The sequence below is a fragment of the Trichoderma reesei genome (assembly GCF_000167675.1).
Source record: "Trichoderma reesei QM6a unplaced genomic scaffold TRIREscaffold_8, whole genome shotgun sequence".
NCBI lineage: Eukaryota > Fungi > Ascomycota > Sordariomycetes > Hypocreales > Hypocreaceae > Trichoderma > Trichoderma reesei.
Genome location: NW_006711155.1, coordinates 1,056,167 through 1,075,650, shown reverse-complemented (window position 1 = coordinate 1,075,650; position 19,484 = coordinate 1,056,167). Strand labels below are relative to the sequence as shown.

Below are 19,484 nucleotides of genomic sequence, written 5' to 3'. Positions count from 1 at the left end.
ACTTGCAATTGCTTACTGCAGATGCGGAGGATCGTTACGACCAGGTTCAGACGCTCAAGATGCATCGACATACTCCGTGCTGCGTCTATGATACTCCGGCTGGACCTCGTCTGAGTCAGCTGCTGCCGTGGCCAAGGCAAGGACTCTAGGTATCGAGTGACTGGTCCTAGAGAAGATAACAAGGAGCCAATCATCATCACTGTATAAGTAGGTAGTCTTCTCAATTCAAGGGACGTTGATTCTGTTCGCTTCCTCCTCCCTCAATTGATTACCTACGGTACTTAGTAGACTTCTGTGAGAGTACCTAAGAATGGCAGACATCAAGGTACACCAAGGGTCCTCTTGTTCACATGCACACTCCAGGTCGCTCAGGATGTGGCTGAATTCCTCCCCCACAAGCCACACACAATGCATACCATGTCGTGGCGCATCACCATACCTACCAACTGTACCAGACCCCCAGCCCAGGGATGCGCCTCCTCCACCAACTGCAACCACTTTGCCATCTGGTGTTAGTCGTCATCACATCACCATGCATCACTCCAAACCCGTAAAACCATACTGAAAAAAAAAAAAAAAAAAAACAAATAAAAAAAAGACACAAAAAAAACATCGACGAAAGGAACAGAATACAATAGAGCCTAGGTACAAACATCAAACACCGGCTCAACCATGGGCTGGCCGTACCACTTCCTCACCCTCTCACAGCAAGACGTCCTCCTCCGCCGCCAAACCATCGACCGCTACGCCCTCATCGCCCACCTCGCCGCCCTCGCCCCGGCCCTGCTCCTCACGCTCCTCCGCCTCGCCGTCCGCGCCGCCGGCCTCATCCCCCGCAACGGCCACAACGGCGGCGACGGCGGCCGCGGCCGCTATTCGCACGTCCCCGGCTCGCCCACCGTCAAGGCCCAGCGCAGCTCCGGCCTCGGCCTGCTGGCGGCGAGATGGAGGGCCCTCAAGTGGTGGCTGGGCGACGACGTGGTGGTGAGAGGCGTGCAATGGGGACAGCGCGATGAGTGGCTGTTGGGCCTTGTCTGGACCGGCGTGCTGCTGGTTCTGTGCGTCTTGGAGACCGGTCAAGGTAAGCCGTGGCCTCTCCTGATATCGACACTCAACGTGTGAATCTCACATGAGATCTCACCCATATATATATATATACCTAAGCCTTCATAACAGCAACTCAGCATCACTAACATTCACACCTCCTCCCAGACTACCTCCACCTCACAAAACGCTTCGGCTCAATCGCAATCTCCCAGCTCCCCATCCAGTACCTCCTCTCCCTCAAGGCCCTCAACCCCTACGCATACGCCTTCGCCTCCTCCCACGAGCACGTCAACCGCTACCACCGCGTCCTCGGCCGCGTCATCTTCGCTCTCATCATCGCCCACATCGTCTTCTACAACGTCTTCTTCGTCCTCTCCGGCCTCTGGCTCAAGCGCTTCTTCGCCCCCGTCGTCTTCTGCGGCGTCCTGGCCGCCGTCGCCCTCCACGCCCTCATGGGCACCGCCCTTGTCCGCGTCAGGACGCTCTCGTACCGCATCTTCTTCATCACCCACTTGGGCGTCGCACTGCTTACCCCCGTGCTGCTCTTCTTCCACGCCCACTCCGCCCGCTTCTACGTCGTCGAGAGCCTCGTCGTCTTCCTCGTGGACATTGCAGTTCGCAAATTCGGCATGATCACACACACAGCCTCTACAGTCGAGATTGTCCCAGGGACAAACCTCATCAAAATTACCGCGCCCATGCCTGCCCACAAGATCGAAGACTTCCGCTCCCGCCCAGGCTCTCACGTCTACCTCAGCCTGCCCCCCGAGGGCAGAACAAGCAATCATCCGGTTTCCAAGTCATTCATCTTCGACCTCCTCTTCAACCCCTTCACCGTCGCCGCCGCCAGCCAGGATAACCAAACCATCACCCTGGTAGCCAGAAGGCGAACCGGCCCCATGACCAACATGCTCTCCCAAGTCGCCTCCTCTTCATCCTCCTCCTCCTCCTCCACCACATCATTCCCCCCACAATCACCATACCCAGGGGACCATGCCACCAACACAATCACCCTCGCCATAGAAGGCCCCCACGGCGCCATAGGCAAACAATTCCAGCACCTCCTCGCATGGGGCCCCTCCCGGACCCTCCTCGTCGCAGGCGGCGTCGGCGCCACCTTTGCCCTCCCGCTCTACCACGCTCTCCGGCGCGACCTCGCCTCCTCCTCTCCTGCCCACGTCCACTTCGTCTGGGCTATCCGCTCCGCCGCCGACGCAACCTGGGCCATGGCCCCCAACTCTAGCAGCGACGACAATGAAAAATCTCTCCTGGACGACGACAACGTCCACCTCTACCTCACAGAGAATCTCATGGGCAACGATGCGTCGTCCATCGAGCTGCAAGACATGCGCGGCAGCAGCAGAAACAACAAAAACAGCCGACGGCCCAACTTTCAAAAGATTGTCGACGACCTCTTCCGTCACGGTGCGGATGAAAAAGTGGCCATCCTCGTCTGCGGGCCGGATGAGATGGCGAGGGATGTGCGCCGACGGGTCGGGCCGTGGGTCTTCAAGGGCCGCGAGGTGTGGTGGCACAACGAGAGTTTTGGATGGTAGATGAATAAACCAGATGAGAGGAACTGGAAGACCTATAGACAGGGAACAAGAAAGAGCCGGGGCTATAATTACATGATTATTCCTTCATAGATATCATAGCATGGTTATTTGCTCGTCGATGATGCACATGCAAAACAGCTTCACACAAACTTCACAAAGCATTTCCCTTGATCGCGCAGACTTGGACCATGTCAAAAATGTCATGAATACCTATTTTGACATCACGCCTCTCCTTTCTCGGTTAAGACCCTCTGCAGACCGTCTGTCCAGCTCTAGTCCCGTTAAAAGAAAAAAAGAACGCAGGGCAAAATCAGTGTTGAAAAGGAGCAAGAAAGGAGGCCAGCGAATCCAAGGGGGTACATCAAGCCTATTGCCTCAGCACCGGGCGTCTATCTATCCTCCTCGGACGTCGTCATCAGACTCCGCAAATGTCCTCGTCCAAAGCAAAATATAAAGCAATTGAGTTTGGCCTCCGTGTGGTATCAGAATTCGAAATAAACCCATCGTCAATCAATCAATCATGCGGTTAAAGCTCCCAGGACGCATCCGCAAAAGGGTGGGCAGCAAACGCAAAGCTATGAGAAGAGAAGAAGAATCGAAAAAGAAAGGGAGATGACTGGCCACGATTATTGGCGATAACGAGCCAGCTGGGCCATGATGTTCTGCACCTGAGTCGCTGCGTCGCCGGTGCCTGCGGCCTGCGGTGCAACACCCACGGGAGGGACGGGTGCATGCTGGCCACCACCGTAGGGCACGCCGTACGGCATCTGGGGATGCGCTCCATGGTGCTGCTGCGGTGCTGCTCCTCCGCCAAGAGAGCCCAGTATCGCCTGGAGATCAACTGGCGCGTGTGCATTGGCCGCTGGCGCAGCCGGCTTAGCTAGTCCGCCGGGCATGGCTCCCGCAGATCCGGCCTGAATGGTGGACAGGAGCCTCTGCAGCGTGTTGTTGTCCACCTGGCCGATGAGCGCCGCGAGGTCGGCGGCTGATGGCGTGGGCTGCGGTGGATACGAGCCGGGCTGCTGCAGACCAGGATACGCAGCTACGTGAGGGGGTTGCGGGACCTGTGCACCATACTGCTGCGTCTGCGCGGCATATCCGCCGCCTCCTCCATATGGCTGGCCGTAGCCCGCTGTGCCAGATGCCTTGGCTCGCAGGATGACCTCGGCCGCTGTGCTGGGCTCCAGGTCGACGTATTGCTCGAAGCGGACGTTGTGGATGCCGCCAGACCGATCGAATGAGTGAACGGGGATCCGGCCCACGCTCTGGGCGCGGACATCCAGGTCTACAACCCCGTGCACACCCTCGGCCGCCTGTCGTTGGATGACCTGGTCCTTTGGAAACCGCGGGTGAAGATACATGACGTTGGTCCTCAGTCCTTTGGCCTTGAAGGCTCCCTCGACCCAAGTGCCAAAGTCCCGGTTAACGTCTGGCTGCATAATGATTTGCACGTCTGGAACGTCTGCACCGTATCGGCGCGGTAGATCAAGCTCCGGCTCATGCCGCGCCCGATTGTAGGGGCTGGGGCTTCTCCTGCGGTAAGAGTCCTTGTCGTTTCTGGCATACCCGTTGGGAGATCGCGAGCGGCCACGGTCTCTGTCCGAGTCGTAGTATCCTCGGTCGCGGCCGTAGGCATCGGTCCTGTTGCCCCTATCTGCTCTACCATAGTATTCGTTGCGACGAGGCGAGTGATTGCGCGGTGGTCGGTTATCGTCACGGAACTTTTCCCCTCTACGGCCAGTCTCGCGTCCTCGAGTCCGTTCCGAACTACGGTTTCTTTCCTTCTTGGACTTATCCTGGAGCCGGGAGATTTCCAAATCTGCCCAGTGGTTAGAATCGATGTAGTGTTCATGAAGACAGGGGGAAACAGAAAGAGATAGGTGGCCAAGCTTGGCGGACAATTGGGCAGCCACTTACGAATGCGCCGGCCTTTCACTTCCATGCCCTGGAGGTGTTCCAGAGCGTTACGGCCTTCCTCGACAGTGTGATACTGAACGAAGCCATACGCCGACTTGAGAGAGATCTGGGCCAGCCTACCATATTTGTGGAATATGTCAAACACATCACGCTTTGAAACCTTGTCGCTGGAAAGATTTCCTACAGGAATCATTAGCATGTACGAGCGCGTATACACTTGGAAGGTTGGAAATGGGAAGCAACACGAGAAACTGAGGCAAAGTCACTAACCAATGAAGATGCGGGAGCCTTCTGGGAACCGATCCCACTTGGCCTCCGACATGTACTGTCGCTCATCGGCCATGAACTGATCCCACTGTCGCTGATAGTCCGCATCTTGGGATCGATCAACATGGTATCCGGGGGTTTTGGAAGCATGGGAAGAAGGCTTCATGGATGATGCAGCAGCCGAGTTCATGGCCGTGGTAGGATGGGGTGGGAGTGTCCCCAGAGCTTCAGTCGAAGTTCCAGGGGCACCAGCATGAGTAAAAGTGGAGGGAGCGCCGGCGCCTCCTGAGACATTGGAATTGGCTCCGGGAGGATGGTGCGAAGAAGCATACGATGGGGGAGCGGCTTGCGGCAGGGGAGGGCGCGGCGGGAGAGACGAGGAAGATGGCAGAGCAGTAGGAATTGTGGTAGTGTTGGCAGTAGTGGTTGAGGGGATTGGGTTGGATGCCTCCGGGACATCAGCCGTCGCGCGAGGAGCCGGCGTTGGGTCAGGGTTCTCTGGGCCGGACTCAGCGGGATGGGCAGTGAGGTCGGCCACGAGCTGTTGGATGTCAAGGGATGAAGAGGCCTCGGAGGCTCGCCTGGCAGGGCCAGCTCCGGGCGGCGTGGACTGAGCCACGGACTGGATGGGAGAGGGTGCATCGCTCGACTGCGACATGGCGGACTCAGGGCCGGCTGCGGGCTGTGCGGTAGAGAGAGATGGGTTCTGAGCAGCAGCTGGGACAGCAGCAGACGCGGATGGATCAGCAGCGGGATGAGAGACGTCTGATGGGCGACTAGTCAAATGCTCGGCTATAATGGATGATGATGAGATCTCGTTGGATTCTCGTGGTACTGATGATACATCTTGGTCTTCCCCCTCCTCGGGGCCGATAGGAGAGTCAAACGTCTTGGCGTAGTCGTCGTTGTTGTCGACGAGCTCCTGCCGCGGCGGCTCTACGGCCACGTCCTCTGTCTCTTCGCCGTAGGCATCGCTGAAGCTGTCATCATCTACGACCTCGTCGGGCTCACCAGCAGACGCGAGGGAAGGATCGATGGCAGGGGCGTCGGCCGTCCCGCCGGGAAGCGACGCAGCAGCAGCAACCATGGCGTCGATGGTATCGACCGTGTGCTGCAGCGCTGGCACCACAAGAGGCGCGGCCGAGTGGACGGGCGAGGGGGAGACGGGCGAGAGGTTAGCAGTGGCGTGCAGAGTGGCTTCGGGTTGTAGCTCCGGCTCTGGCATGGACGTTTTGGGGGATTCGCTGGCTAGGTGAGGTTCAAGGGAGCGAAAGGCTGGACAGTTGGCATCCGCGCAAGAGGCGAGGCTGTTATGGACAAGCTGTTGCCGGCGGCAGAGAGAGGGATAATGATCACCTGCTTGCTGGTCGACGATGGTTCGATGTGGGGCTAATTGTTGAGGTGTGTGCGCAAGGATCCTCTGAAGCTGCAGGGAGAAAAGCTAGGAGTGTACTCGTAGTAGTAAGGTAGTAGTAGTGGTAGCAGTAGCAGTGGTAGTCTGGCGGTGGTGGTAGGAGGAGATGGAACGATTCTGCTGCTTTTTTGCGACACGGGTGAAGCGTCCGGCTACGAGAGACTGGCGTCAAGTCACTGGATTCGAGCAAACGCCCTCGGCGCTGCGGGACGGAAGACGAAGACGAAGACGAAGACGGAGACGGAGACAGAGACAGGCGGCAAGCCGTGACTGAAATGCGCCGCACCGTGGTGAGGCTACGTGGAGGAGAAGAGTCGAGGGTTTGGCGAGAGTTTGCTGAGGGAGAGGAAGCAGAAGCAGAAGCAGAAGCAGAAGCAGAAGCAGAAGCAGAAGCAGAAGCAGAAGCAGAGGTAGAAAAGCCGGGCAAAGCTTTGCTGGTGTTATTACGGCAGAAGGAGCCTCAGATTCTGCCACCTTGGCTAGTCCGCTTTGGGCCGACAGTGCGGGGCCTCACCTGAGGAAGAGATAAACCGGACTGAATACCTTTGCTTTGATTCCTATTACTGACTGGCCTCTTCAAGTTGTAGCCTTTCCACGATTATCACGTTGTCAATGATTTGCATTTTGTCTGTTACAAGAATCTTTTGACCATTGTCTATCTTCGAAGATCCCTTCTCTTGCCGGGCTGTTGCTTGGGAGACATCGAGGGGCTGGCGCTGCGAACCACCAGATCTGCGAGACATGCACTGATAAGGCACGATTAAGCATCTCGCTGGGGCCGACATATGAGATGCCATATCCATATCACACCTGATTCCTGCACCTGAACCAAGTATCAATCACAATGTTTCTCCTATCTCGTCTGCCAAAAAGAACGGCCTTGTCTGCCGTCGCGCCGCGGCAACCGAGGCTGTCGTTGGTATCCTCTCAGCCGGTGAGATTTAAACGCTACGAGGCTTACGATGCTCAGCTGGACCAGGACGCCTTGGCCGAGGCACGGCTGTGGTACAATTCGTTTGATGCGTCTCAGCTGCCTAAAGGCAATACGACGTATGCAAGGTCCAGCGGTCCTGGAGGCCAGCACGTCAACAAGTATGGAAGCCCCCCTCTTCTACGACTTACGTATCACCTGGAGTAAATGCACGACAGGGTATCTCGATGGCTGACGGCAACCGGCTACGACAGAACCGAAACAAAGGCAATCACAGTAATTCCCGTGAAAGAGCTTCTCGCCGTTCTCCCCAAATATCTCCATTCCGCAGTGCGGTCCTCCAAGTACTACACTGCCGGCAATGACTCTCTCACATTCTCGGCGCAGGCTCATCGGTCAAGATCTGCCAACCTCGACGAGAACCGAAGGAAGCTCATAGACGAGGTCATGGGCATCTACCGCCAATTGACTCCCGCCGAGACCAGCGCCGAGAAGAAGAAGAAGCACCAGGACATGTAAGTGCGCGCTCTCGTTGTCAAAACGGGTTGAATGTGCTAATATGCCACAGAGAGAAGCGCTTTCATGAGGCGCGAGTCCAGGACAAGAAATACAACAGCGCCAAAAAGCAGTCGCGCAGAGGGCCGCAAGAATAATAGCAAAGTCCATTGGCACTCTGGATTCCAAATAACAAATTCTTCAACCATGGGTTGTTGCTCGTTGGATCTGGCTGCCGTGTAAGCTTACACTCTCTTGTCGTCCTCGCCCAAATTTCGAAGCAATGGATTCATGCGCTCAGCTTCCACGGCTATTCTGTATGTAAAAAGGAACAGAGCAGGGCGTGAATCATTCAGTCAAGGGGTACACGCTGACTCGACACAAAGCAAGACCATTTCAGCCGAGTCGTTCTGTAGTCACAAACGGTGAGGGAATCGGATTTACAGCGAGTTGTGCGTCGTAGCCACTACAGTGCAGATGCGCGCACAGGCTTGCTTTCACTCCCGTCAGCTGCATCGCGACGAGTAATCGAAGGCACCCGAAAGGCTGGTTGCTGTACGGATAAGACGCATGGTATTATCAACTGAAACCATCTGCGCGCCTTGTCCAAAATCTCCGTTCATACCTACTATAATAGATGATCAGGTCGTTTTACTATTGGATAACGGCGCCTCCATAATGTCTACAGCTACGGCATTGGGAATATCAATGGTGTCCTAGTCCGAAGCGTTGCGCCGCTGAGTTCAACAACGACCACTGCTTCGTACCTCGTCTAAAAATAAACCGCCTTTTTGAACGGCCACAATCGCCACTTTGATCTGAGTTCAGTACTGTAGCTCGCAGGCTCTCCTGGCAGGTAAAGGTAATACTAAGGTAGCAAGTGTTAAGGCCAAAGATCCGGGGCATGTCTCGACAGCTCCCATATTCCATCTTCAACTGGCAGATGTGGCGAATCTCCCAACCTACCTTACCTATACAGTTGGGACGTTGGTCGCAGCTCCTACTGCCGTCTCTCCCCCATGCACAACGTACAACGCCATGACCTGCAACCTTTGGCCCTTGTAAAATCCTTGCAGCTAGACTCCAAGCGGCCTCTTCTTTCTTTCTCTACTGCTGTGTTTGCCGGCGTCGGCAAGGCAATCAAATGGCCCTGTCAGCCTCTTCCTCTGCTCAGGTCATCAGCCTCTGAAATCGCGGCTTGATAGGCTGCTGCCCGCAGACTCCCAAACCGCTTCTAGTATCCAGGCTTCCCCCTTTGGCCCCTCCCCCACCTGGTTTCAACCTGCAAGACCGCCAAACTACTCCGAACTCCCTCACAGTCAGGCCCTTGAGCCGTAGCCACGAGACAGACTCGATCCCAGAGTATTGCACTCGCCCAGAGTCTCGCAGGGAGTCCATCGAATCTACAGGCATCATCTGCATCACGCCACACCGACAGCGCTCGCCTTGTGCCCCCGTCTCTGCCGCCAGTCCTCCTTCTCCCGCCGCCATTCAAACTTGACGCCTCTCTCTCTCTCTCTGCATTTGAAGTCCGCCGCCTTTCCTTTCCCCCCCATTCTCCCAATCCCTCTCAGTCCCTCCGGCGATCGCGCGCCCGACCTTCACCCACGGGGCGCCCACGATGAGTCGCCAGCAGCCTCAGCAGCAGCCCCAGGTCCAGCCTTGCAGATACAAGGTCGGAAAGACTCTGGGCGCGGGCTCGTACTCGGTCGTCAAGGAATGCGTCCACATCGACACCGGCCGCTATTATGCCGCCAAAGTCATCAACAAGCGACTGATGGCGGGGCGAGAACACATGGTATGCCGAGCCTCGTCTGCGCAAAAATTTCTTTGATATGAGATTTCCAAGACCAAGAGACAGAAGAAAACCGGCCAAAGATTGCTAATCAGTTTGAATTTTGCGAGAGCGACAGGTCCGCAATGAAATCGCCGTGCTCAAAAAGGTCTCCATGGGCCACCAGAACATCCTGACGCTGGTCGACTACTTCGAGACAATGAACAACCTCTACCTCGTCACGGACCTGGCCCTCGGCGGCGAGCTCTTCGACCGCATCTGCCGCAAGGGCTCCTACTACGAATCCGACGCGGCCGACCTCATCCGCGCGACGCTCTCGGCCGTCGCATACCTGCACGACCACGGCATCGTCCACCGCGACCTCAAGCCCGAGAACCTGCTCTTCCGCACGCCCGAGGACAACGCCGACCTGCTCATTGCCGACTTTGGCCTCTCGCGCATCATGGACGAGGAGCAGTTCCACGTGCTGACCACCACCTGCGGCACCCCCGGCTACATGGCCCCCGAGATCTTCAAGAAGACGGGCCACGGCAAGCCCGTCGACCTCTGGGCCATTGGCGTCATCACCTACTTCCTGCTCTGCGGCTACACCCCCTTCGACCGCGACTCCGACTTTGAGGAGATGCAGGCCATCCTCAACGCCGATTATAGCTTCACCCCCGTCGAGTACTGGCGCGGCGTCTCCTCCTCCGCAAAGGACTTCATCCGCCGCTGCCTCACCATCGACCAGGACAAGCGCATCACCGCCCACGAGGCCCTGCAGCACGCCTTCGTCGCCGGCCTCGCGCCCTCGGACGGCGCCGGCGAGAACCTGCTGCCCACCATCAAGAAGAACTTCAACGCCCGGCGCACCCTGCACGCCGCCATCGACACCGTCCGCGCCATCAACAAGCTCCGCGAGGCCCAGAACCTCCTCATGGACGGCGCCCGCTCTCAAGAGCCCGCGCGCAGCCGGGGAGCAGGAGGCGCTGGTGCCGGCAACAACAACAACAACAATGGTGCCGCCGCTGCTCCGCCCAGCACCCGCAAGGACGACAGCGCAATCTCCATGGGCTCCAGCCAGGGCACCGACGGCGCAGACAGCAACAACAACAGCAACAACAGATCCCATCCCGACGATGTCGTCATGGGCAACACGACGGCTCCCGCCAGCGATGTGCCTGCGCTGCTGCAGCCGGGCAACATGGCCAACCGCATCGTGCAAACAAGCAAAGGCCTCTGGAACCCCGAAGCCGCGAGGTAGCAGCCGCAAGCAAGCAAAAAGTCACAAGGCACGCGAAGAAAGAAGTAATAATGAAGGAATGATGAAATCACACGCAACGTTTTTTTTCTCTTTTTTTTTTTCTCTCTTTTGGTGATGGGGACTCTTTTGTGTTTCCTGTGTTTTGATTTGTTACCCCTTTTCTTTCTCTTCAGTTTCGCTCTCACTCCCCCCCTCTTTGTTTTCCCCTCTTCTTTTCTGGACAAAGATTGAAAATGTGTGGGGATGCCATCGCTGGCGCTGGCAGACTGGTCTGATAAATAGCATGTTTCTTTCTCATATATAGAGATCTTATACCTACTTTTTCTCTTATTCATATTGATGCAAATTATAACAAATCAACAACAAATCAACAACGAAGTATGCTATTCACCGAACCTATTGAGAATATCCAATGACGAAGAGAAGCGGGCGAGAGAGAACGGCTCTGAGCCCTCTATCTTCATAGGTAGTTGTCTATTTATCCTGTCGGGGGTCTCCTTGTAGAAGAAAGTCCGAGACATTCTTCTACTCCTACAGAGTCACGGGCAACGGTGGCAGGATGCACCTCATATAAGTCATTCGGCATCAAGAGACTTTGTGTAGAAGCAAAGGTAGACAAGGTTTCGGTTCATTTGTGTCTTTTCATTGTTCAGACAGGGTTTGAGCGAGCGGCATCTTTGGTATCTTTCCGCCACTGGCCTAGTTAACTCTTCATCACCTCTCCGTTCCCCCATATCCATAGGTATCTGGACATCGCCTTCTCCCAGCTCTCATCCCTCATGAGTGCCCATCTCGTGGCTCACTTAGCGAGCGTTCAGTGCATGTCCTCATCCCATCCATCTCCCATGCACGGATTATCTCCTTGGTATGTATACATTACGTACTCTATCGTTTCAAGTACTCCACCCCGCGTTGTCGAATATATGCAGTCGACTCATTTGACGGTTCGAATGGAGGAAGTATTATATCCCTTTTCTTTCCCATGATTCCCGATCCAGACTCCCCTCCCCAGTATTAGATGTTCGGTATCCGGTAACCGTGCGGAACCCAAGACGTAACCCCTCCTCACCAGTAACGGGGGTAAAGAAAAATCAACACCACATGCGCCATTTCGCTGTGCCGATGAATGCCAAAGATGTGTTGGAAAAGAAAATAGCGGCCTGGGCCAAATATTAATTACGGATTTTGGAATCGAATCATAAGCGGGTTCGTTAGCGCTCAGTCACCTGTCGTGGAGGTGACGAGTTGGTTGAAACATAGAAAATCTGTGTGTCGTCGAGCAAGCGGCGACATCCTCGGACCTGGAGACGATATTATCGTGATACGACGACTTCGCTCAGGTCAACGTCCCTAGGAGGAACCTGCCCATCCCAGGCTTGGCCATCGCTGGTCAGGTCCATGACGAACATTCCTGGAACCGAGGCTTCTGAGGCAGTGGGGCTGAGAGTGCCACTGCTGGAGCTGCAGCTGGAGCTGCTGGCGACAGTCCATCCGTCACTGGAGTTGGCTCGGCGATGGTCGATGAAACCGAGGCTAAAGTACTGGCCCGACTCTTCGTCCGCCACCTTGTAGTGTTCACCAGTCTCAACGTACTCGTACTCCCATCGGGTCAGCTTGTCGGCCTGGCGCTGGGGCAACCACCTAGCGCGAGAGGAGTAGTAGAAGGCGGCCGCAATGAGACCACCGGTGACCAGATCGATAGCGTAGTGGTGGCTCAGGTACATGGTAGCCCACCAGACCCAGCCAGCGTATGCCGCAAAGAAGAACTTGAACTGGGGGAAGCAGTGGCTCATGAAGAGGGCTTCGAGAACGGCGTTGGCGGCATGGAGAGAAGGGAAAGCACCAAAGGGAAGCGGAGCATTGGTGAAGTTGGTGGTGTACAGATCAATGCCGAAAATTGCGTCGACGCGAGCCAATCCAGCGGGCGATCCGGGCATGCCGTACGCGGCGGGGACAAGTCCATGTTCGTTCTCATACCATGGCGGCGTGCAGGGGAAGATGAGCTGAATCGTGACGCCGAGGATGCTCATCCAGCCAAAGGCACGCGCAAAGACTGGCGTGGTTCCGGGTGCAGAGAAGATGAAGATGATGAGCGAGCACACTGCGGGAGCTCCAAAGTGAATGATGCCGTAGGGAAGCCAAGCCAGAATATCCAGAATAGGGTGCTTGTGGGCCGAGAGGATGTTGGAAAGGTTGGCGCCGTAGAGAACGTTTTCCAGGGCGGGCAGGATTCGAACCCAGATGTGAGGACGATACTCGGTAGGGATAAATCTGCGGAAACAAGCAAGAGTTAGCAAGACAGTCACCTTGCAGCGCAAATCGTCCAACCGGAGCCAACTCACCGACTAGTGAAAAAGTAGAGCAGCCAGACCCAGATGGGCAGCGACGGAAGGAAGAATTGGCGGGTGGCAGGCATGCAAAGAATCCATGTGGCACCAATGAGGCCAAACAGCTTCAGGGCGGGCGCCGGAGGAGCGATGTAAAGCGAGAAGAGCGTCACCGCGGCCAGGACGAGGTATTGCAGGTCGGACAGACGCCATTGGTGCTTCTGCAAGTCGCGCAGGCCGTCCCAGAAGTTGAAGGAGGTCTGCAGGCTCGTGATGTCTTCGCCGCGATGCGTCGTGTTGGACTTTGCCCGGGGGCGTCGGCGCTGGTAGCGGGCGGGCAGGCGGTTGAGAAAGGCCAGGTTGACGTGCTCCGTCAGCAGAGCCGGCAGCTTGGGCTTTCCCGATCCCAGATCCATCATTGTAGTTGGACGATTCTTTTTTCTTCTTTCTGCTTCGCGTATGCCCCAAAATGCAATGTTCAAAAAAGAGAACCACGGGTCGCTTGATCGTTCAGAGGCGGAGGATTTGTCGCGATTCTTCTCTTGAAGCAAGAAAGCAACGGCTTTTGGTGGAGAGACGGACACCAAAGAAGCAAGAAAGGAAAGAAAAAAAAGGAGTCGTCGGCAGCGAAGCCCGTCGGCAAAAGTATGAATACAGCGGATTACCCCCAAACACTACCTCATAATACCCAAGGACAAGAGAAGCCAAAGAAACCAGTGATTCTTTGAATTTTTGCTTTTGCGCGCAAAAGCCTGAACAGCGTCGCAGCCGAAGCGTGTCGAGAAGATTGACGAGGACGAGCACGTGCGGGTTTGGCAAAACGGTTCGGCGACCAGGGCGAAGGGTCGAGGAGCAGGTTCCACAGGGCGAATTGAGATTGGCAGCGTCGCGGGCTCTGCAGGGCTTTTTGCGTGCGTGACGGGGCAAAAGGCCGCTGTGGACGGTGTTTGACCTTTGGGTCCAAGGGACTGAGAGGCGGAAAAGGCCAGGAGCGCCGCAGGGGAAGCGAGGCGAGGGAAGAGGAGGAGGAAGCACGAGGAGACGAGGCGGGAGGATGGTGGACAAAGGAGAGTGAAGCCGGCCGGAGGAGGGGGACCAGTCTAGTATGTAAAGGTCGAGCAGAGGCGCCGGCGCAGAAGAGAAAGAGGGTCGTCAGTGGCAGCAGTGCCGTGAGGTAAGACAAGGGAATGATGACAAGGTGCAGGAGGGCGGTACGCTATCAGCGGTCTCAGCGGTACCGTACCGGTACGAGGCGCTGGGTACCTCCGCCGGGCGGGTACCGGTACATGCGTCGGTCAAGGACCTGACATTGCAGGCTGAGGCGTGTCGTGTGGCGCAATGCCTGGCACAGCAGCATGGCGGCGGGTTTAGTAGGTACATGTACAGACGACCGCCGGCGCTTGGGCGACGTCGAGCGCTGCAGGGAAGCACGAGGCTCAGCGGCTCAGCGGCTCAGAGGCACGCGTGCGCAGCGGCGGTGCCCTTGGCAGCCTGTACCTTACCTGATGTTAGGTAAGTAAGGTACCCAAGTACCTGTACAGGCCTGCGTCCTTCAAGCTCTTGCCCTCTGTCTCACTCTTGCCTTGCTCTTTCCTTTCTCTCATCTCCTCTCCCGTCCCGTCTTCTCATCGAACGGCCTCTTTCTCCCAGTTTAGCGCGCCTGGACGGGCACCCGGGCCTTTGCGCTGTGCGGCGCCAGGGCCTGGCAACTGGGCAACAGCGGACTGTCGTGCTAGCGGTTTGGGGACAAGTCCCGGAAGCTGCGGCCCAAGGGTACCGGTACTTTTCAGCGGTACCCTGACTTGACCACAGGCAGGTACACTGGCAGCAAGGCTCTTGAGAAACTGAGCACACGCTGTTGATGCTCAGTCAGGGCACTTGCAACACGCACTGGTCTACTTTTTGAATGTCTGAACATGCAGCTTGTCTGTTCATGGAGCTCGTCATGCAAAAACTCAGATTCAATGGACATCTTAAGCCTCGAGTTCAAGTTCGTTCAAGCTCAGCCTTGGAAGCTCCCAAAAGCCAGCCACCGCCGGCTCACCAGGCCGGCTCAGCAGGTACCGGTACACGCCCTCCCCAACGCTCCGAGGCTGGCAGTCGTCGCTCCTCCCCCAAGGACAGGCGGAATCCCTGGACCGTCTTGGCGGCTTGGCCCTGGGCGCCTGATGGTGAAATTGCACAGGGTCAATGAGTGGCTGCTGCTCTTCTGCGGTGGAGACCGCACACGACTTTTGCGACTGTCTGCTGGGCCGAGAGAGCCGGGATTTCCTCGACTTGCGCGCACAATTTTCCTGCCTTTTTCTGCTGGGAGGGGAACAAACGTGGAGGGAATCTCTCTTTTTGGTCCGTTTTTACGGAAAACGGAGTGCGGAACTAGCGAGCAGAAGAAAGATTTTTTTTTTTTTTTTTTTTTTTTTTTTTTTTTTTTATCTTTCCCTTCAACCTCGGCGTTGACGGAGCCCGCCCGGTGCTTTGCTTGCTTTGCTCTCCGAGATGCCAAATGTATTCCTTTGTTTGTCTCTGCAGCGTCCCTTGTTCTTTTGTTCCATTTCTATTTCCCTCGACATTGTTTGTCAAACGCGGCCATGTGGCAATTTCCACGAGAAAGACTTGGTACGCGTAAGTGCAATTTCCATGGCTGGTATTGATTTCACAAGTATCTTTGGCATCATGACTCTGGCATGAATGAGGCCAAGAGCATGTGGAATCGGCTCAACCTCCAGATGACGGACAGACCAATGCTTCCATCTGGAAAGCTTCTTCTATTTGAGGCGTAAAATAGGAACGACGTCGTTGCTAGTGCAGCCCTTTTTTTCTGCTGTAAGCACCTAAAAAGCCATCGGGCTGCCTTGCTTGCTTTGAGCTGTGAGCGCGCATGACGTAAACGAAGTCTTGTGTCTGGGCATGTGCTTGGTGGTCTGTGATGCTACAGTTCACTGCCTCCCATGTCGGGCCGCCGGAGGTTAGCAAAAGCCGACGAGAGCCATTAATCCAAAGCACTCTAGTAGAGAAGTGGTCCGTGGAATTCTCCTCGCTGCGGCATCTTTGGCGGCATACGGGGCGCGGAGGACTCCGTTGGGAGAGAGGAGAAGGGGGGGAGAAAAACGGACGTTTCGGTGCCGGGTCCTTTCTCAGCTCGACCGAGTCCCTTCCTGAGAGTCCGAGTCGGCATTGAGGGGGGACGAAGTGAGCAATGCCGGCCGTGGCGCTTGGATGGCGCCGCTGAGGCAGGACAAGAGCCGAATCCTCGATGCTGGAGGAATCAGCAGGGGCGTTCAGTCGTTAACAGCAGTTAACTGTTGACAGCCAGCATGGGACAGACAATATGAGTACACTCCCCAGCCGCCAAAGGAAGCAAAAGCGGCGATGAAGAGCTGCAGCAATTTGCCAGTTGTATTACTGTAGGTACTGTACGGTCAAAGGTCAAAGGTCAAGCTCAGAGGTCGGATCGTGGTGTTGAATCCAGCTAGAGCGCCAAGCCCGCTAGCGCGCGACAGTCACATTTTCGCCCTCCTTCCCTCCCTCTCTCGTCTCTCGTCTTCCCGTCGTTCTGTCCGTGCGGTGAGCAGCCGAGTCGCCTCCAAGAATGCTCCGTGTCCGCTGACGAGCTAGCGCACGTACGAGTAATTCAAGTCGAATGTGATGCGGGCAGCATCGTGCCATCTTTTTGTGTCGCAAGAGGCCATCACCAACTCGAGGCGCTTACTACTACATAGTACTACTTGTATGCAATACATACATACATGTTCGCGTAGAAGTAGTACATGGATACCTTTGTCTTGGTATCACCGAGACAGCGAAATAAGGATCGGTGGCCTCAACCCCGAAACTGGCTCGGGGATCCCTGCATGTCAGTTCGCATGGTTTTTTCCTCAGCTCCAGGCGCTTTGAAGATCAATTGGAGGACCACGGCCGTTTGAAACGGCACCATGACCGATTCCTACGGGCCAACGGTACCTCTACCAATGACATGCTGCACACAGAGACAGAGAAAATAAGAGAGCGCTGTAATAACCGCGCGCGCGTGTAATACTATCTTCTGGTTCCATTCTCATCGACCCCTCTCAATAGTATCAACGGGCGTCGACCACTTCATCGTCGGTTTAGGCTTCAGAGGTTAATGCCTCCAGAGCTTAGCTGCAACTGGGCTGTGGCGGCCGTCATCTCATCTCACCCGCACTTCCATCTACTAGAGCTGGAGCTATGCTCGTCTCACAGTACCAACGGGTTAAAGGCCACCGAGTGTGATATCCTATCCCCATGATGTGATTCAAGAGACGAGATCAAAGCGAACCTGTATTAGTATCCCGCATGTCATGCCTCTTCAAGATGCAATATCAACCCCCACCAAGACAAACGACTGCAACCAAAGGCCTGATCGCGTGGTCGATGCTCCGCAACTACTAGTACTTGGGACTCTGCCACCCATCTCCCTGATAAGCTGCAAGAAATACGTGTATCAGCCGGCTTGACTCGCTAAAGCTATCGGCGGTAAGAACTGGCAAGCTCGAGTCAAGAAAAAGCCATGCGCCGCTCCAAGTTGGTCCATCGGCCGAAAACCACATGTCCATGGAGATTACTAGGGGGGTCTCAAAAGCGACCGCATTCCCCGTGATAGTGGGACTATCACGGGGGGGTCGTTGAGTTGCAAAAGGACCGTTGATTTGCAAAAAAAAGATACACCACTTATAGTGTGTATGCCATACAATATGATGTACCTCAACAACCACCAATTTTACGATTTCTAAAGTAAAAAGACTACCAGGCTGCTCCTTATTACAAGGCGATGCTAGATCTAAGTAATATAGCTTTTTTTAGAGCAGAAATGATGGTTTTAGAAATCGGTACTTTAATTTATATGGCATGCACACCAAGACTAAAGTATTTTGCGAATCAACAACCCTTTTGCAAATCAACGTGCCCCCCGTCCTAGTGGGGCTAGGACGGGAAACGCGGTCGTTTTTGAGACCCCCCTAGTATTTATTTAGTAGCAGCATCTCTCTGTTCTTCCTCCTACTCTCGTGACCCCCCTGCCCCCTGTTTACGCGCGGGAATCTCGGACAGCATGCAGCTCGCAACGACTTCCCAACCAACGCACGCTCATCACCACCCCGGCTAGGCGAAGAGCAATGCTATGTACTATGTATCAAGAGGTCGGTTATCACCAACCTGGCAGCCCTGCTGCTCTGGGCGGCGGCCTCACTTGCGATGCAGGGCTTTGGACCTGTAAGAGAGAACGACGAGGCAGGATGACGACATTGAACAGTACCGAGCAAACTAGTAATGCGGACAGATTCCAGCCAACAGTTTCCCTGCCTCTTTTTCCTTTTTTTCCTTCGGTGCGACCTTCTTTGGCGTTGTCGTTAGCTCAAGCGGCGGGTTTCTTTTCAGTTTTTTTTTTTTTTTTTTCTTTTTCTCCTCTTCGCTCCCCTTCTTTTCCTTCTTCATTAGCGCCACACTTTGAAAGCCCCCCCAAACTGCTCGCTTGTACCGGTACCTCGGGAAAAGGTACTTCTCCGCGCTGTTTGCTCTCTTTGATCTGGCGCCTTTTTGAACCTGAAATACATGACGGTCAGACATTTGTGCTCGAGATCTAGCGCAAGAGCGCACGTGCACTGACATGTGAGACTCTGTCAACTTCTGTCTCAGTTGTAGTATCCCTCACTTGTAGTAGACAGCATTCTGTGATTTTTACTTTTGCTTTCTCCGCTGTCTCTCTTTTGCAAAGGCCCGTTCTAGACGCTGAACCCCTAACGACTGCTGCACGCAGGGGTATGGAGCACTCATTACCTGAAGGCAACAGCAAACTGTTCAAACCCAGCGGCTATCCAGATCACGTCAGCTCATCTCACCAAGGATCGGACCTCTGCTGGTGCGCCTGGCCAATCAGCATCCGCAGAGTACGAGTATTCGCGCCTCGTCTCCTTGTCCAGCTGTTCTCAAGCTCCAGCCTCCTAATTGTGTACTGCTGCTTGATACGAAAGTCCAACCAAGCTTATCCGAGCCTCCGTTTCAGGGATATAGTATCCCAACTGCTTTTCTCCCCTATACTACTACATACATATGAGGTCTTTTCATGATCAATGGCTCCATCGATATGATCCCCATTTCCCCCCCATCAACGTGGCATCCCATCCCATTCCCGTCCTTGCCTGCATGACGGGGGATCAGACCACTCGCCAAAAAGCTCAACGGACAGGGTCCGCCAGCTCCGATAGGCTAGGAAATCACATCGGCGGACATCGTTTGGACGACAGGGTCCATGGGACACAACGGGCCACGATGCCTTCAGTTTCTCGTTGGGACTGATGCTAGGTAGGTATGTGGTGAGCATGAATCCTTCTCTGACGAACAGTGTGAGACCGTGGTCCCTTGCAATGCTACTTTTCAATATGAGTACTTCGTCCAAGACGATGATCCCTCCCTTCTCCCTCTTCTCCCACCGACCGCGTGTTACATTTTGATTTTCCTTAATATCTTGGCAAGGGC

At 55.3% G+C, this 19,484-nt stretch overlaps 5 protein-coding genes across 5 annotated transcripts; 3 read left to right on the top strand and 2 right to left on the bottom strand.

The window, feature by feature from the left end:
• Positions 1 to 672: 672 nt before the first annotated feature.
• On the top strand, positions 673 to 2,603 carry TRIREDRAFT_61116 (uncharacterized protein; the record flags this gene model as incomplete). The annotated part of the gene is made up of 2 exons (XM_006965115.1): positions 673 to 1,081; positions 1,213 to 2,603. 2 exons carry the CDS (start codon positions 673 to 675, stop codon positions 2,601 to 2,603), a joined length of 1,800 nt encoding a protein of 599 aa, XP_006965177.1.
• Positions 2,604 to 3,229: 626 nt separating this feature from the next.
• TRIREDRAFT_107082 (uncharacterized protein) lies at positions 3,230 to 5,874 on the bottom strand (the record flags this gene model as incomplete). The annotated part of the gene is made up of 4 exons (XM_006964951.1): positions 3,230 to 4,422; positions 4,521 to 4,771; positions 4,829 to 4,895; positions 5,037 to 5,874. The coding sequence occupies 4 exons, from the start codon at positions 5,872 to 5,874 to the stop codon at positions 3,230 to 3,232; spliced, it is 2,349 nt and encodes a 782-aa protein (XP_006965013.1).
• A 1,171-nt stretch (positions 5,875 to 7,045) lies between these two features.
• TRIREDRAFT_60768 (uncharacterized protein) lies at positions 7,046 to 7,785 on the top strand (the record flags this gene model as incomplete). The annotated part of the gene is made up of 3 exons (XM_006965114.1): positions 7,046 to 7,293; positions 7,387 to 7,647; positions 7,701 to 7,785. The coding sequence occupies 3 exons, from the start codon at positions 7,046 to 7,048 to the stop codon at positions 7,783 to 7,785; spliced, it is 594 nt and encodes a 197-aa protein (XP_006965176.1).
• Positions 7,786 to 9,001: 1,216 nt separating this feature from the next.
• Positions 9,002 to 11,448, top strand: cmk2 (calcium/calmodulin dependent protein kinase 2; the record flags this gene model as incomplete). Its single annotated transcript, XM_006965113.1, has 3 exons — positions 9,002 to 9,425; positions 9,541 to 10,393; positions 11,408 to 11,448. The coding sequence occupies exons 1-3, from the start codon at positions 9,249 to 9,251 to the stop codon at positions 11,446 to 11,448; spliced, it is 1,071 nt and encodes a 356-aa protein (XP_006965175.1). The 5' UTR covers positions 9,002 to 9,248.
• Positions 11,449 to 11,978: 530 nt separating this feature from the next.
• On the bottom strand, positions 11,979 to 13,408 carry TRIREDRAFT_22245 (uncharacterized protein; the record flags this gene model as incomplete). Its single annotated transcript, XM_006964780.1, has 2 exons — positions 11,979 to 12,936; positions 13,008 to 13,408. 2 exons carry the CDS (start codon positions 13,406 to 13,408, stop codon positions 11,979 to 11,981), a joined length of 1,359 nt encoding a protein of 452 aa, XP_006964842.1.
• Positions 13,409 to 19,484: the final 6,076 nt, after the last annotated feature.